Source organism: Malurus melanocephalus, unplaced genomic scaffold, assembly GCF_030028575.1.
Source record: "Malurus melanocephalus ecotype Western Australia unplaced genomic scaffold, MMel_1.1 scaffold_416, whole genome shotgun sequence".
In the NCBI taxonomy this organism is placed as follows: domain Eukaryota; kingdom Metazoa; phylum Chordata; class Aves; order Passeriformes; family Maluridae; genus Malurus; species Malurus melanocephalus.
In genome coordinates, this window is record NW_026623648.1 from 371644 (window position 1) to 390024 (window position 18381).

General features: G+C 40.0%; 1 protein-coding gene across 2 annotated transcripts in view; it reads left to right on the top strand.

Moving 5' to 3' along the window:
• Positions 1–18381, top strand: part of COP1 (COP1 E3 ubiquitin ligase) — a 124191-nt gene that overhangs the window by 64979 nt on the left and 40831 nt on the right. For both annotated transcript variants that reach the window (XM_057379657.1, XM_057379656.1), the window contains exon 15: positions 4085–4201. In XM_057379657.1, coding sequence (XP_057235640.1) covers positions 4085–4201 — 117 coding nt within the window. The remainder of the gene's footprint in view (positions 1–4084; positions 4202–18381) is intronic.

Consider the following 18381-nt stretch of genomic DNA (forward strand, 5'->3'; position numbering starts at 1 on the left):
CACTTGTAGAAAAAATTACTAATTTTGTGAAGGCAAAATGGTGCCATCAAAGTACCAGGACAGGGCTGGAGCTGATACACTTAGCTAATATCTAACATCTGTCTGTTCTGGATAGAGGGTGTAGTTTTATGGCTGTGGTAAAGTCAGCAGATGAGGGAGGGTTAAATATTTTGTGATGSTATGTGGGTAGAATTTGTCTTCACTAGATAGATGCCTTTTTTGGGGTGATCAAGTGTTTGTCTGTCTTTGTTTTTGAAGCTCTCTGAAACTCAAGAAGATGGAAGCAGCACTGATAAATTCAACTGAAGAATGAGTCCTGGTTTTACATCTGTAGTTCCTTCATTATTCCTGGTTCARAAAGGAGTTAGCATAGAACAGGAGCACCTGAGAGCTCTGAGTTTGTAGCAATAGCTACTTTKCATTGTCCCATGGCRAGGAGGAATGCAGGCATCTGTCTCMTTACATCTAAGGAAAGTAATTTCCWCGTTACCTTGGTAAACGAGAYCCTGGTACTAGTCCTACAGCTATTTTTTTGTAGTGCCCCCAAATTCAGCAAGGTAACAAAGAAATGCAGAGTTGGCTTTCATTAAAAAAAAAAACCAGAGGAGAGCCTCCTGCAGAGGGGAAATAGCCTGAGAACTGCAGATCAGAGTCTGCTCCTCTAACTTACACAGGATTGTTTGKGGCTTCATTTTCATTGATATTTCATTTCTTCAACTTCTGTTCACTTTGAGGTGTAGGTATTTATTGCTCTCTAAATATCCAGCTGAACCTTCAGTTTGGTCATTTTTCTGGCTAAAAGATTCAGTAATTTTCTGGAGATTTGTGGGGTTGTTGGATTCATTTGATGSGAGTACCTTGAAAAGGTCAAGATGATGTTGCTAGTTATAATATTGACAAGAGAGTCTGTGTCTTATGCAAAGATTACCCTGCAKCCAGTCTAACAGTTACCAATTTACACCACCTTCCTGACCCCTGYACAAGGCAGCAGATCCAAAATTTTGCCCAGCCAGACAATTCAGCTTTCTCCTTTCTTAAGGATTCTGCTGATCTCTGCAAATGAATTTAGTGGTAGCAAAATGTTATTCCTGGCTTRGAACTTTTTTGGAGTAGCCACAGGCTCTCCATCCCATGAGTAGATAAGAATTGTACAAGTGACAGGCTGGATAAAAACATCCTTACTSTCAGTGTACCAACTGTGAGCATTGACACCTTCAGCTATTGTGGTACAGGCTTCTGCCTCCTTTAGTCAGTGTTTAGACACAGAACTGGTGCATGGAAAATTCATTTATAAACTTACACATTTGGTGTTAAGCTCCAACTGAAAAAACATCTTGACAAAACCCAAACATTTTAAACTGAAAAAAACAACTCTTTTGAGTTTAAAAATCTTTTTACTATTTTGGTGAGGATAGTCATTTGGCCACATAGAGGTGTCTATCAGCAGCTGCAAAATGAGGAAAAATATGCTTTGAGAACGTGTGTTTGAGAAATAATCCATCTCTGATGGTTGCTTGTCTCATCAACACAATTCTAGATGTTATCAAGACATCTGTGTATTGTATAATTACTGCCTTGACCTCAGCAAAATCGCTGAAAGCTACAGCAAATAAACTCTACCCTTATGAATTATGCTTTATTAACCTGTCAGTTCTTTTTAAAAAATAATGGGCAGTTCTAGGTAAAACTTGACATGTTTCATTATGTGCTGTTAYATGTCCCATCTATCCTTTTTGTGTTACTGACTAAGATATAATTGGAGCCCGGTGTATCTCACAGCAGTTAGATCACAGAAATTGCAGGCTCTAATCTGTGCCTGTCAGTTGTAACGAATATTATGATGACTTTGAGCACACRGGTTGTCTCTTCACCAGATTAAATGGCTCAGTTTATGACTTGCAAACTTGAATGAAAAATAGGAGCCAAGCTGAAATCAAGCTCTCAGCTTTTGCTACAAAGCTGGGACCAGATGGCCATTTGTTTGTTGGGAAGGAGGGGGTGTGGGGAGGGTTAACTCAAGGAGAGACTTGGCTGCTTTAAAGCATGCAGCTTTAAATACCTGGTTGGAAGGCTTCAAGGTAAGCCTGTGTTGTTTCAGTACTAGATTTGGGCAGAATATTGCTCTGAATTTGAGATCAKGTACCCACCCCACACTCCTCAAGTTGAAGGGGTGGTGTCTGCTGACAATGTCCTCTCGTAAACATGTTTTATTTGCTTCTTATCCATAAACTTGATGGCCTTTACTTCCACCAGAACATAGAATACTCATATCCTGGCATCTGCTAATTTAAGCCAAAATGTTAATAATGCCATGTTTTCCAGAATTCTTCCCTGCTCCTGTCCCCAAGTGCAGAACATGGTGGAGAAGCTTTATCATCCAGTCTTGCCTGAGAGAAGAGAGCTTCTTAAGCCATGCTTGCAAAAGCTGTTGTTCCATTTAGAAATGTAGCCAGGTGTTTAGGACGAGTATTATAGCTCTGATCAATGAGAATGGATTTATTTCTGAAAACCAACCTCAGCCTGGCTGCTGTTTTCATTGAATTTTACATAATGCTTCTGGCCAAATAGAGTATGCCACCGGTGTCTGTATTTCTGCTGGTGTCTGTGTGTGCTGCTTTCTGATGGTTCTCAGCAGCTGCCAGATATCCACACAGTGCTTTATTTGCAATGATTCCTTGGTGTGCTCTGAGCTGTGTTTCTTCCATCCTCCTATGGTCAGAAACAGCCCAGTCTTGTTGCTTTTCACTGCTTGCCATACTATTAAAAGGTGCACTAGAACCAACCTGCCAGTATTTCTTCTTTTCCTTCATCTTCTGAGGTATCCTTGGATAATCCACATGGAAACCTTGCTTCTCTTTCAAAKCCCCTGGGAAAAGCTGACCAAGAAGTGACAGAGAACCCCTCAGAGCATGGGTTGACACAGCATAAGACCACTGATCTCTCCTATACTGATSCCAGTGGGTTGCAGGATTCCTATTGATTTGCCATTTTTGCTGGCTTTGCCTCTAAAGTCAACTTTCAGTAAGAAGACTGGAAGASCTGTTGGCCACAGATCTGCAGCAGCTCGGGCAGCTCAAGAAGCATTCTTGATGGGATTAACCTTTCATGTAGCTCTTGCTTGTTCAACATTGGTTTCAGCTTGCTCTGCTTCTGGCCTCAGATTGTGATACTCAAGAACAGCTCAACCCACTCATCAAGAAAAGAGGGAAGGGAGGATGTTTAAGACTTTTATGCCTTGGCCTTGTAGGCATCAATGGGGCTTGATGCCARTTGACTGCTACTTTGTCTGGACCGAAGGCAGTGTGTTGTTTAGCTTTTAATAATGGGATTAACTATGTGAGGAGCACCTGGCACTCTTCATCTTAAGGTTAAATGGTGCTTGAAAAGTATGTCTGGCAGGTGGGAAGGCTGTATTTTGAAAAGCCCTGGTGTTTTTTGTTGGTCATTCTCTGAAGCACTGGAGTGCTTGAGGGAAGAGCTCATTCTAGCACGTAGTTTAATCAAGTCTTCTTGTGGTACTCTCATATAACAGTAAAGCTCTTGTACCAAGGGATTATTGCATCATAGGAAGCCAGCATACTGATTTCTCTCCCGTCTCTGCCAGTTTTTCAAGAATAAAACAAGTTGTTCTCACTCACTGTGCATACAATTAGGTATATTTATTCTGTGCAAAGCAATTTTGCTGTGGAACATGGAGTTCTTGCATCCAAGCACAAGGACAAGGGGAAAAAAAGGGAGATRAGCCTTTCTGTTCTTGGTTGTATGAATCTGCACTGCAGTAGCCTTAAGCACTGAGATTAYAGTATGTGGTTAGTTACCTGCTCTGATGGTCTCAGCTGTGCAGGATGGGGACTTTTAGCATCTCCTGTGCATATGGAGGTGAGCAGGATATATAATGTGGACTTGAGAATGTTCTCAAACTTACTAACCACCAGTGACAACTGACCATTTAGACTCAGTAACATCTTAGAACTGAGGCGTTTCAGAATTTTATGCATTCAATAATTAGATTTTAGGCCTTTCAGATGAAGTTCATGTTTTTGTTGTGTTTTGTTTACTCATGTCTCTCTTTGCCTCTCTCTAGTGAAACTGTGGTCTACCAACTTGGACAACTCAGTAGCMAGCATTGAGGCCAAGGCTAACGTGTGTTGTGTCAAATTCAGCCCGTCTTCTAGGTATCACCTAGCTTTTGGCTGTGCAGGTAGGTAAAAGGGTTTGGGGGCAAAGGGATGTTGTTTCTTCCTTATTCCCTCCAAAGATGTGAGGTTGGCTGCTGTGCCCAAGCCTGGAGTGTCTTTGCAGTTGAAATGCCTCTGAGTAAAACTTCTTAAGTGCCACAGTACCCACAATGATGGGTCAGCATCATCCCTCAGCCTGACTTTTTCATTTGGGTACCTCTATCAGGGGTAGAAGCCAGGAAAACTAGTCACCTAGTGTGTTTATTGGGATCACTAAGGCAGCCAAGCAAAGCTGGGCTGTGACAGTCTCAATGTGTTAACATGGTGAGAGCTACTCTTTCTGATTTATAATATTGTTCTATAAATACTGCAAAGCCATACTGGGAATTTTAACTGGTTTTACCTGAAGCRTGCTGTAAAGCAGGGGCTGTGCAAGTTCCCATAGCTCCAACYTCAATCCCTCTGGGTGGGCTCATGTTTTCCTAGGCTGTGCAAAGACAGCTGGTAACGTTTTTATTTTTTTGAAGTAGTCTGTGGGGAAGGCATGACAAGCCTTTTATTCACTTAGATGAAATGGATCTTGGTGGTAATACAAAGATTTGAGAGCAGAGCAGGTSTCACTTTGGGAGGAAGCTGTATTGTGCTTTGCATACAGTAACTGAAACTCAGAGGTGCTATAAATGTTTAACCAACTCTGCCTTTTCTTTCTCCTTGGGGTGTTTTAATGCACTTGTAACTAGTTGTTCTGACAACATTTGTTCTCCCTGGACTCTAGGAGATACASTGGTCGTTTTTACTGGTTTGCCATCTCATTTAGGTCTTCGTGTTTCCAGGCTGGTTCTGCTTTGGTTGTAATTCATATGAGGCAAAAAACAAACTTGCATTTTGATGCAGTGCAAAAAATGAATTCAAGCTGGAGTGTAAAATATTGACTTGCTTGGCAGACATCTCTCTGAAGTTTAGTGAATTGCATGTAAAAATAGAGTTGAATGACAATACCTACGAGCATATTTGAATGAGAGGGACTATCTGGGAAAGGCCCTAGGGAAAGATGAGAGCTCCAGCTCCAAATGGATCAGCCATTGATTAAAATATACATGTAAAAGTACCGTGAAACAGAATTCTTCCTGATAAATCAGTAACTGGGATTCTTGTCACCTGAAAGGCAGAGGGACATAAGTCTCAGATAAATCTAGGAAGGCTTTTGGAGCTGGAGGGCATGTGGCATGGGAGCAGGTAGAAGTGTCTCTAYCCCTGCACTGAGGTCCAGCAATCTGGGTTTGTCTTCAACAAGTGTGTTATGAAAGAAGCATTAGGAAGCTCTAAAAGCTTCATGGAGGTTTTGAAGAATTGTATGTGCGTTTCTATGATTTAGTGGACGCTGAGGGGTAAAATGGTATTTGTTSTGGGAAAGAAGTGTTTACATCTGCTTGATGTTTGGCAATTGAATCTCTAAATAAAAATTAAAAAGGACATTTGACTGATATTTTGATTGCTGAAACAATTAAATAGGGTAATTTAACTGATGCAAATTACTTCCCACAAAGGAATTCTGATCGATCTTTCAGCCATAAATACATGTGGGGGAAATGGCATATTAAAACAAATACTGGAATCTTGAAAGACATTATTTCGGAACTCATAAAAAATAACCAGATCAAAGAAATGAGTTAGTGTCTACTTTCATACTCCATTTAGTAAAACAGTCATATTTAATGTGTTATGATAGAGACAAAGGTTTTTCTTCTCCATCACTTTCAGCTAGTATTGCTGCATAATTTCATTTAGTCTGTGGAAAAAGGAACATAACTTTTAAATAGSATGAGTTGTCACATAGGCTATAAAATTAATAAAGAAAGAGTCAAAGTTGACTTCCTTTAGTAGTATTAAAAATAGAAAAAAGTAGGGAGCTGAGCACACTGATTTGGCCGCTCCTCTTTGCCCTAATAAAAATGAGCAATGCACAACACAAAATGCTAATTCAATGACCAGTGTAGTGGGCAATTTTAGAAAGCTGTCCTAGCCCTGCCTTGGCTTGCTCACATGCTAAGAGGATTTTCACATTTTGAAAACTGTTTCAATTACTTTTTCAGTGGTTTATTCAAGGATGGAAGAGCCAAGGCTTCCTAGCATTCCATGCCCCAGACAGTCTTGTATGGTATTTAAACAGTAGAGCTGTTTCTGCATATGCTTTAATTTTATTTGTCCATTTGATAGAGCTTAATGCTATATATGTGTCTGCATTTGYGTGTATATATATCTATGGTTTAAGACTTGATGAGGTAAGCAATTCATAAAATGGTTAGGGAGAGGAAGTATTGGTACTTAATATTTGAGATATAAAAGGAAGAAGTAAATTGATTTACTATACTATTATTAAATTACACACACATTTCAGTTCCCCTTTTCTGTATGCAGAATAGCTCAAAGCCAACATAACTTCTTTAAGCAATGTAATTTTGACTGTAAGTCCAAATTTTCCCAGTGTTAACATTTTTATTTTCTTTTAAGGTTCTTTCTTAACCACCCATAAAGCTGGAGCATCTTTTCATAAGGTCCTGTACTTTCACACCTTGCTTCTTTGCCCTTGACAAATGTATCTTGCCCACTTGCATCCATCTGTTCAGAATGCTTCCTTGAAATAGGTTTTCCTCAGATGCTTCAGCTAGATCAGCATCTCTGTTCTGTTCCTCCTTTGCCTTCACCACAGAAATAGGATGACCATCTTAAGGTCCTTTTTACCCTGTCCCCATTTAACCTTTCTTCTCACTTGTTAGTAATATTTGGGCTGTTGGCCCACCACTCCTTATGATGCTACATTGTCTACAGGTGAAATGTTTAGAGGTACCTTTCTGCCTTCTCCAATTTTAAAACTCCCTTTTACAGAAAAATTGGGAGATGCCAAAGTCCCTTAGAGATCTACAAGCACATGGCATGAATTCCATGAGCTGATGCAGCACAGGGTTCACAGCCTGRCTTTGCTTCTCATCTGAAGCTTCAGGACTCTGTAGAGAATCTTGAACCAGAGATCTTGATTTAATAAAAGCATTTCYACCTGCACCTGGTTTACATGCTGCATTGCTGCATTGCCAAATAATTGGGGGSAACTGGAGGACTATAGGGATAGATTTTGAAGCAAGGTCAGGCTGTGAACCACGTGGCACAGTGAGTGAAGTAGGGAGTTCTGACACAGGATTTGCTATGATGCTTTGATTTAAATGTAACCGTGGTTAAAAGTGTTGTTAAACTGTATATCTCAATGAGGAACACTCTTCTTTAGTAGAGAGCACTGAGTTGGCCTCAGATGSTGTAGGAAACTAAGCTTTAGAAGCCACTATAAAAGCAAATCCCAGGATTAGCATCTACTATGGATGATATATATGTATCTTTTCTGGACTCTTTACTCTGAAGCTTTTAAATGACCAAAAAAAATTATCTTGGTAGCTTAAAACAGAACAAATGAGCAATAAAGTAGAAATAGAGCCTATAAGAGAGAAAAGGATATTTGGGTTGYGAAATAATTCTCTTACAATCAGACAGGCACTTCAGGTGAGAGGAAAGCTGGCGTGTCTGGCTGCAGCCTGATAAAATCTGTTGCAGTGGAGAGGGCACATAAAGAAGRAAAGACCCCTTTTSTCTGTTACTTTCATAAAATRTTCTGTATGCATGCTTACTGARTTGTAACATTGTCCAGTATAAACTRTAATCACTGYCAAATACAAAAWSAGGTYATTCTGTGGTCTTTTCCTCTTTTTAAAAACAGATAAGGTTTTATCCTGAAATTAGCTATATAAATCATGGCTGAAGTTATTATTGTTCTGCCTCAGCAATAGCAGTGATGTCTTTAACCCATATATTTTCTAGCAGTGCTGTTCCCCTGCTTTAAAAAGAAAACTAAATGCTGAAAATGCATCATGCACCTTGCAGCTAGAATGTCCAAGTTGTGCATTCTGGGTGAGATCAGACTGTCTGCTAACTCCAATGAGCTCAGTGTTTCTATTGATAGTAGGAATGTTTTATTCCCAGCATGCTGTAATAATGTCAGTAGCTACAGCTTTTTATCTCCCATGTATTATGCAGAGATTTTGTAAAGGTTCAGAAATCTAGACTTTCAATGGCATTARGTGCATCATCTTTTTTCCCTGTAGGACCCACAAATCTGGCAGATTGGGTTGAGAGATCAGAGGGGTTTCTCAGGGCTGCAGAGATGCAGGACAAAGACTGTCTCATCTCCAGGAGCTTCACAAAATAAGTGCAAGTAGCAGAGAAATACATATGGACAGGGGATAGCAACAGAACAGCTGCAACAAGGTCAGAACTTAAGGTTTTGCTGAGTTAGTTTTAGCTCTGATCAGTCTCTAAAACAGCTTTTCTATCTTGTCACAAACTCTTGACAGTGTGGGTTCMGATGAAGTGACCAGGGCAGGGAGAAAATGCGGTAGTGCTGGAGCTGATTTTACTACTTAAAGCAGCAGAGTCTGATGCTACCTGCATTGGAGATGCCATGCTCCCTCCTAAACATCCCAGATTTTGCTCTTCTCCTTCACACTGCCAGTTGTGTGGCCAAAACTGAATTGTCTTTTTTCTGGATTAGGTTATGCCCTGTCATTGAGCACCAGTGCCAGCCCCAGACAAGTTTTTGGCAGCCTGTATTTTGGCAGGCCAATACTAGCTAATGAGGGGCAAACACTCAGTGAGCATGAGAGGTTTCTGCTTAGTGCTGAGGCTCTCCTCTCTTACCTGCTCTCTGTCTTCTTTATTCCCTTCCCCACTCTGTGCTTTTCCTTCAAAGATGGTTTTGTCCTTCCCCATCACATTTTCCAGGCTGTTTAAAGACGTTTCTTGTTCGTCATGTTTAGCATTACACAATGGTGTTGTATTCTGTCTTTGAATGGTGACACCCTGCTTTCCTCATTGAATAGCCACAAAACTAATTTAGTACCATGGATCAGTATCAGCATGATGGACTTCTGTTACTGTGTCAACAGCTTTGTTTTCCTTTGCAACTCTTTACCCACCTCTTAAGGTCTCTGCATCACCCTGATGCACTTACAGTTCAGGGTCTTTTCATCATCATCATCATTCCATTTCTCTAATATATCTGGTTTCCAAGTGAGGCCACTTTGGCCACCATCCTGGCCAGTGAAATATTGATTTTCCTGATGCAGTAAGTGGAACAGTGATTTCTCTTTTCCAGATGTCTCCCTGCAGAGTTAGCCTTTCATGCTGTTTCAAACCTGGGTGACATACCTGGCTTGTCACTCAGCTTAGAGGAATGATGGGATAGTAATGACCAAAAAGGTAGTGTGCCTTTTTGGAAGAGAATTGTTTCCCAGCTAAGAGCAAGGTCTTATCTTAATAGATTCTCTCGTGGGTAAGTACTGTGTTCTATTGAAAGCCTGCAGTGACTCAGAAAGGATCTATTTGTGCAAATATATGACGTGTTTAGGGTGGAGTTAGGCAGCTCCCTTGGGCGTGAGCTACAAGACTACCTTCAGTGTTACAAATTGAGTGCAGTGTTCAGAAGCACAGACAAAGGTTAGACATTTCTTTCATGCCTGTGGAAAAACTTCACAGCAGTGCTCAGAATTCAACCTTGATGAAAGCAAAGTGGCATGCATCAGTCCAGGGCTTGCCCATTACTTGGATAGGAATTTACCTGCAGTGTGTTTTCATTTTGTGGATAGTCAATAACCTTCCTCTAGTGCATGATCTCTGAGGCTGTTGGCTGGGAAGTAGGGGACAAGGTCTGTGTTTTAGAAGTATATATTTTCACCTTTAATTCAAACTCATTCCAGAAATCACTGCAAAGGCTTCGTTTGTTGTAACRTTTGAAAGCATTTACTACACCTCAGTCATTTAAGAATTGTTTGGATGAGTGTGGTTTTTTTGGCCAGTATGGCTGTGATCGTGTTTCTGTCCCAAAGTACTTATTGTAGTGGAAGCAATGAGCTTACTGGGATTTTTTAGGTGAGAGAACATYTTTGAAAGTTTGACTTAAATGCTATCCCTCCTCATGGACACTGGGATGTAAATGAAAGYGAGATATCAAACCAAGCCTTCTTCTGTCCTGATGAAGGCAATCTCTCTGACTGTGGTAGGCAGATCACATTCTGCTTCTGCTCAGGACTGAGAGTGAGAAGTACTGCAGCTATGGCATGTTATTTAAACTCAGGATCTTTCTAGTTATGCTGGTTTTTCTGTTCCTGCACATCAGTGATGCTCCCAGATCTTCCAGGCAGTGTCTTCCTGCCTTGCTACCACTGCTTCCCAGGAAATCACAAAGGGSTGTGAAACTTGTCATCAGTGTGCAGGACGTGTTGCATGTGCAATTTTCACATAAGTTTCAAGGGATTGAGATGATATAACTTTTTTACTTGAGCAGAAAAGGTGGTATCTGACTTGTCTTGGTTRAAGCATTTGCAATGATTAGTGGGTAACAATATAGAGACCTACTGGGAGTTTCCTAACTTTATCCCAGAGGTCATCACACTTCAGTAACAAGTGAATGAATAAAATGAACTTGAAAAGCTCCATTTGATTCTCTAGAGAAAAGGATAAATCTGTCATTAGCAGAAATGAGTGTGCTAATTGTTTGCTTAAATATTCTTTTCCTGAACATTTTGTCTTAAAACTGGCRTAGAAGTCATTTAGTCAATGTGACGAAATTCAAATTTAAATTGAAATGAGCCTTACAATTCAGGAACAGATAGRAAATTCCAACATTCATCTTTTTCTCAAGGCTAAATTGCTCTTGCTGCTAGCTGTTGCTGTATCTCTTAAGAGTTTAATGTTTTCCAGCCATGGCAGTTTCCAAAGCTGCTGTTTTTCTGGTAGCTCACTCAGAGGAATTGCTCTTTGGAATTACATCCTCTGTTATGGCTTCCTGTGTTCTTTCCTGTTCAGACTGGTGCACAGATTAACTGTTCCCACCTTTTATTTGGCTATTTTGCTTCCATATTAACTGTTGAAGATTGTCACATTGCACAGGAAAATYTAACCAGTGAGTGCAGGGTGGGCTTGCATCTCAAACGCATCTTTTCATAGTGTCTGAGCATCTAAACTTTGCATGAGTTTTTAAGAKAAGAGTTTTGAATGTTTGGGCAAGGTTCCTGGTTGCCATTTGAATCTCAAGAAGTTGAGAAAAAGTGAAACAATTGATATATATGYAAATCTACTTGCTCTTCACATGACTAATTTCATTGCCTAGTTAGGTACATTGCTCCTTTTCCACACTGGATACCTGTGTATCATCACATGCTTTCCTGTGCTTGTTTCCCTGTATGCGTAGTCTACCATATCTTTGGTTTAAGCATTCTTATCTGAACTTTGGATTTTAGTGATTGTGACACTATTTAATATCCTTCATCTCTTCCAGCACAGTCTACTGTGAGGATAGTTTAGGTAACAAATCAGATCATCATCTCCAGAACCCAGTTAAGAAAGCTAATATCTCCTCAGGCTGGTGAAGCTAAATGTGGTTCTGGACTAAAATCAGGTTTGACTGATAATTTGGCAAACTGAGGTCCTCAGGAGCCTACACTTTCCTTAGAGTCACTGTAGCTTCTCTGAAGCCTGTTTGGTTCTTTTTGTATGATGTCTGCTAATACAACAGAAACCTGAAAACTGTTGYTTCATAAATGCACTCTTAAAATCTTAGGGAGGATGTTCTTGTTTACATTCATCTTGTGTAATGCCTCAAGCCCATGTCCACATGATCTTGACCTCTTGGAGTGTGTGGTTCCAGGGAGTCTGATTATGCTGCCCTTCCTTTCCATCACAGCTCCATGACTTGTGCAACTTTGATTCATTTAAGAACCAGAGCTGACATGGCTTTTGCAGTAAGAACAGTATTTGTTGTGTGTAGTATGTATCTTGAATTGAGAGAGAGATATTCAGCAAATGACATAGTGTTTTTGGCCTTGATAGATGTACCCAGCACTCATTGTACAAATAAGGCTYCTGGTGCTCATGTAAGAAATTTAATCTCTTCCAAGGTGTAGTCCATTTAAACATCATGGACTGAAGCAYCTTTTACTATAAAATAACTGTTCTTCACATGTTCTACTTGTCATAAAACTTACTTTAAACATCAGCTAACAGGCACTAGTGCACGTGGAGTTATGCATAAACGTAGTCAGTGAGAAAAGTTGGGTTAGGAGCATAGATGAATGTTGCATTCTGAACAGTGCATGATTAATTTTTCTCTTTCAGATTTTAAGAGTGAATTCTTCCCAAAGCTGCATGTTGTTACTGCGGTTGTCTTCATTAGTTTTTTTTTTAGCATTAGTAAATCTTCCTTGTGTGTACTGARTATTTCATTTCTCCAACAGTCTGATAGACGACAGTCCTTGAATTGTACAAAAACCATGTAGCCCTTATTCCTGTGAGAAATTGCTGTAGCTCTTTAAAACCATAAAGGTCAAAGTTTCAAAAGAATTCTGGAGAAATCTGTTTTGCTTCCCTCTCCCATCAGAGCCCTTTTCTCAACTGATTAATATCTAATGTTTTAATGTCATCTCCTTCTCTCCTTAATGCAAGACAAGTTACTTAGGGTGAAGGCATTATGGGCTGCTGTGTCAAAAGCTTTAGACAAGTCAGTAAAAAAATGTCCCCACTGTGTAAAGACCATTATCCATAACCTGGCAAGTCTAACTTTGAGCCATAGGGATATAACCATGGAATACAAAGGTTAAAAACCCAGTTGGCAGTTCCCAACAAGGCTGCTGTTCTCTTTATCTGTTCAGCAGAGGGAGATATAGATCTTTAGAGGAATGCTAGTGTTGGTATATATTAAAAAAAAAGAACAGTTTTTGTAAGAGATGCAAATCACTGGCTGAAGCAGGGTGTAGTCTTCCCTGCAGACTCTGTTAAAATATTTCAAGTGCTGACCTGAAACCTTCTGCTGTCACATCCCTGAGCTTTTCATTTGTGGGAGAAAAACTAAAAGGGACTTACTGTGCCATTGGTTTTGCTAGAGATTAAACTGAGGCTACCAGACATTCAGTCTAATCTCAGCTCTTTATTTCAGTTTTCATGGAGTGGATCTTTCCCATGGTGCCCCTTTTATCATGCAGTTTGCTAAACAGAACACTGTTGGGCATTTTCCTTCTTTTCAAAGCTGTGTTCTTTGTTCTTTGTTTAAGTGAAAATCTGGACTGGATTTGTGTTGAATTCCCTAAATACGATTTTTTTTGAGGGTGGATTTCCATTGGATTCCTTAAATCTGATTTTTGGAGGTTGTTGCCTATCATCTGTATTGCAGTGTAGGAAAATGAGATTAAGTTGTCATCCCCAAATACCCATGTGCCTTCCTCTGCTTTAGAAATTTCCTTTCATCTCCTTTCTAACATCACAGGCACTGTGGCTTCCTCACTTTAAAGGGTTTTGTTGGGGTTTTTTTTGTAAGATTTTGCCACCAGCAAAATGAATCATACAGACCTTGCTTAATCTTGTATAGCCTTCAGAGCACATGGGGGTTGTTTTCACCTGCAGGGACAGTATGTATTGAATGCTTTCCTCAAGTTCAGTCCCTTTTTGAGTGGCTGTTGAATGTTTGACACCTGTGAAGATGAGGTCTGTGGGACCTCTCCAGGRGTCTGGTGCCACTTGTAGAGAGAACACTGCCTAGACAGAGCTCTGAGAGCAAATATAAATGAAGTACCGCATCCCAAATCATCTTGGGCACACACATGAAATACAAAATAAGGGCATTGTTCCAGTTTGCTGCTCTGGACCAGAGCGTTGCTTCTRGAAGAGATTGCTGAGATTTCCCCAGAGCCTCAGAAAATGGTTATTCAGAGAAAAGCTGTTCCTTCACTGCAAAGGAAACTCCAGGTAGAAAAAAGAAAGAAAAAGCAAATGCATCAACTGAGTAATTTGTCTTAATTATAGAAACAAAGCACTTGAAGTTTCTGCTGAAACAAAAAATTGTGAATAGAAAGCCATATCCAGCAAACATTTAATGTGCCTGTGATAATGACTGTTAGGATAAATTTCTTCTTGCTTTATTGGGGCTATTTTGGAAGGAGCAGTACAAACAGGAAAAATAAAAAATACCACTTATCCCTGCAGACCGCTGCAGTGCAGGTAAAGCTATGTTGGGGTGAAATGGATTGATTTCTGCTGTCTCCTCCTCTTGTGTTTTGTCATGCTGCAAGAGGGAAACAGCATGCTGCAGTCTTCAGCAAGATGTTCTGGATAGCTTTGTCTGCAAAGGTTCTTTGCTTCAGGCTGTATCAAACCCATTTTTAATCTCTTGCCTTTACAGTAAGGGAAATGGTTTGTGCAGAGGGCACTGATGTCAACTTACTGTTGTTGATATTATCTAATTTCTTCTTCAGAAAATTCTTGTGCTAATTTTTAGTGCTGGCTTTGCTGCTGTGAATTCAAGTCCACTTTTTMCTGTCCCTAATGCATTGTCAGCTCTTTTCTTTTCCTGAAGCATCTATTTCTTTAKGTAGTGGAAGCTATCACACTGTCTTCCCTCTCAGAAGCAGTTTATGATAGGCTAAAGTCTGTGCTGATTGTATCCCATCCCAGTATTATTCTCTCAAGTGAAATAAATCTCTTTATAGTGGTTTGTTGGCTGGAAGGCTTCTTCACCATTCTTTGTCAAATGCCCAAATGCCACCCTGCCTGTCTGTTGCTGTAAGAAAGACCCTTTTTTGCCTCCCCATACTCTCTTGTGCCCTGTAAGAGACCTGAAATTAAGAATAGCCATCTCCTTTTTTTTTTTTTGTTTGGGGGGGGGTGGTCATTGCATGAAGTTTCACCTGCCTTGTTGAGTTGAATTATTCCCAAAGATGGAGTGTTCAGCTGGCCTCTGTCACCAGAGCAAGACCCACGTATGGATGTTCAAACTCCATCCTGCCTCTCTGCTCTAGGGGAGATTAAATCTCCACCCTAAAYTTTCTGAACAAAACMACCTCAGTCACATGAAGRTCTGMAAGTASTKKTGTTTGGTATTACAGGCTTGGCAGMAGTTAACATTCAGCAGTTCTCCATTTTCTTTTTCTAGTAAGAAAAAAAAAGTTACTTAAAGGAGGACTAAGATTGTATGACAGTGCTTCATGCCTCCCCACTGTGTGGGCATAGTTCAACAAAACCTGGAAGATCTGAGAAGCCAGAAACTTRTGCAGCAAAACACAGCCTAAACACTACTGCTGTTATGCTGAGGGGTGGGCTAATGCCTTCCCTTTCTTATGTTAATAGCAAATAGTTTAGGCAAGTTTGTATTAAAAAAAAAATTCCATAATCCTTTGACATAAGAGTACTTTCAAGACAGCTGAGGGAGGAGCTTATAGAATTGTCTTTGGAAATACTTGGAGCATGACTGAGTTAGGACTCTTGAACACAATTATTTCACTTGGAAATTGAATCCACCTTTGCAGTTTTCCCATCATTGACTGGCCAGTAGAACTGGCTGGATTTCAGAGGTCCTTTCCAACMTACAATATTCCATGACTTTCAGGGCCCTTGAGCAAACATGGATTTCTAATAGAAATTGCATTCTATGTAGGATTAAGTTTCATTTCAGCTTCCCCATAATTAAATCCTGAGTTTTCTTTCAACCAGCCTTTGAAATCACTGCCTTGGCAGGGAGGCTCCATTTCCTGATGTGMAGGTATGTAAAAGATCCACTGGAGAGGTTCCACTTTTTTTTTTATTAATAGCTTTTTAGTTAGTCTGTGAATAACTCTGGAGACTGGCAGATGGCTTTTGTAGATCACCTGTGGAATTTATGGAAATGTGTTTTCAAGCATTTAATTTTCCAGGTTTGGGCTCTGATGGCAGCTATCTGCCTTTCCTCAGGTGTTTGAGAAAGCAGCCCTTGTTTACCTAACCCTTGTTCAGGTTTCTTTAAGGACCAAGGTACCTTAATGTGCCATGTCACCTTCAGTGTACTGTATAGCAGTACAGTGATTTGAGTTTATTTTTAAATCAGGATGTTTTTCCTTTTAGTCTCCTTCCTCTTTCTCCTCCCTAAGAGAAGAAAAGCTTTTTCTGGTGGAAACTGAGATTTCATGAGAGCCTCCTGATCCTGTTTCCATTTTTAGTCCAGCCAAAGACTTTACCTTTGTAGATGCAAGCTTCTTTTTTTATAGCAAGAAATCACACTGAGCCTGGCTGAAAGAGACTTTTGCTTCACCCATCTAAAGGTCTGTTGTTTTACCTCTTGTTTAYTCGGGTTCAGCAAGATGGCTTATCCCCTTTTTCATGACATACCACTTAGGGAAATAATGGCAGRTACTCTTTCCTTTTACCCAGAGACACTCAAAACAAGCTTTGATTTGAGCCACTGTACTCTGGATGCCTGAAAGCATAAGGATGTAGTTATATTTTGCTGCTWAACAAGTTGCCTACATATAGTTCTAGGAGCCCTGAAAACTGAGTCATCTTGCTTAYACTTGGTATAGAGAGAGAAACGAGTGAAAAGGAAGAATCAATTTATGTGGGTAGATGTTTAAATAAAAATAATTGGATTTTGTCTAACCCCTTCAGTTTTCAAGTGATAGAAGCTTCCTCCAGGATCTCTGAAATAGTTTTTTTAGCCAATGGAAGTACAACTGAAATGAGATGTTATAAAGTCATGTCCCTCTTCTTTCATTCTGATGAAAAGCATTTTGTGGGCTTGTTTTATATTCKTTTATTTTGCTGTTCTTTTGGTTTCCCCAGGATAATCTAATTGATGGCAAGCAGAGTTATCTTGCACCAATTTTGCTCTGACTCAGTTTGTCTTGTTGAACAAGTCACTTAAATACACCCTTCAGACTATAAACATCTCTTATTCTTACTGCTGATGTGCAGTGTTTCACTGATGAAAACAAGCCAGCCTTGATCCAAGCTTGAAGYTCATATGGAGAAAAACAGATAAATGAAGAAGATGAGGCCATCATGAGCTGAGGATATGAGTTTCACTAGATGCAACTAATCAGATCATCATGGTCAGAGAAGCACAAGAGCACATTAAAGATTACAYTCCAGCCTGGGCTCCTGTTCAGTAAAACATCTGTAGCATGAGGTTTGCCCSGAGTGTGGGCTGTAGCYAGAGCATTAACGTATGAAATTAYTTTGACCTTTAGGTTTGCYATTGAAGATGTATTTTATTWAAAAAAAAAAAAAAGTCYRAAATGTGCTTTGMTCACAGAACACTTTTACCAGACCACTTAATTAACATCTGACTGCCTGCTCTGCAGTTCTGCATTTGAATACAGGCATCCTCTTGTCTGTGATATTCATCTGCTGTGGAAAAATGAGCACCACTTATATTCTCAAGTCTGTGACTACTGAGAAATCCAAGTAATGTAAAGGACATATTATTTTAATGGATCAATAATCTAAATGTTGAACAGCTGAGAAATGTGCATTTTTAAATGATTGAAATAAGAAAAATTGATTCTCCAGCAATTTAGTTTTCCAGAGGAGAGCCACAAAACCTTTGCATGCAGCTCTTGGGGCTTTCTAGTAGTTACATCCTTTGAATATAAAACTGTTGCATTGCAGGTAAATTTTTGTTTTGCTGTCCATGGCTTGATATTCCTTCAAGTAAGTGGTTCTTGGTCAAAAAAAGGCTGGGAGGTCTTGTGAATTAGCTGATGCCGATTATTGTTGATGGTGAAGGGGGGTAAAACACATGACCTAGGAGATGAATGTTACCTGGAATTGCTGGGTGCCTGGAGAGCTGGACTGCTCTGCTCTCTGATTTTTGTGTGTGGCTGCCCTGCATGTGCTGGTACTGAGTGAAAGATAAAATTGCTGCCGTGTGATGCCRTGTTGTAACCCATGCTGCTCTTTGCTGAGCTGCTGTTCATCAGTAGACAGTAAAAGCTTTGCAATAGGTGGTATTGAACCTAAAGCTTGCTGGTAACAGTGCTTTCATGAATTTTATTGACAAATCTAAATGTGAGGAAAATCACTTTTGGCAAAAACAGACTTTGTCCTTTTGTTTAAACAACCAAAARTCCAGGATCACTTCCATTTTTGTTAACTACTTGGAGTTTACCTAAGATGCTGCTGGCTCCTTTAGCCATTTCAAATTCTCTTATTTTATATCTTCTTAAACCTGATTTCCTACGACCATGTAACCACATCATCAGTTTATTTACTGCACCCCACCCTTGCAACCAAGCTGAATYCTTGAACTGAGACTGAGGAGGTGCTGATCCCTTCACCTTGCTCAGCACAAACCCATTCTTCTCTT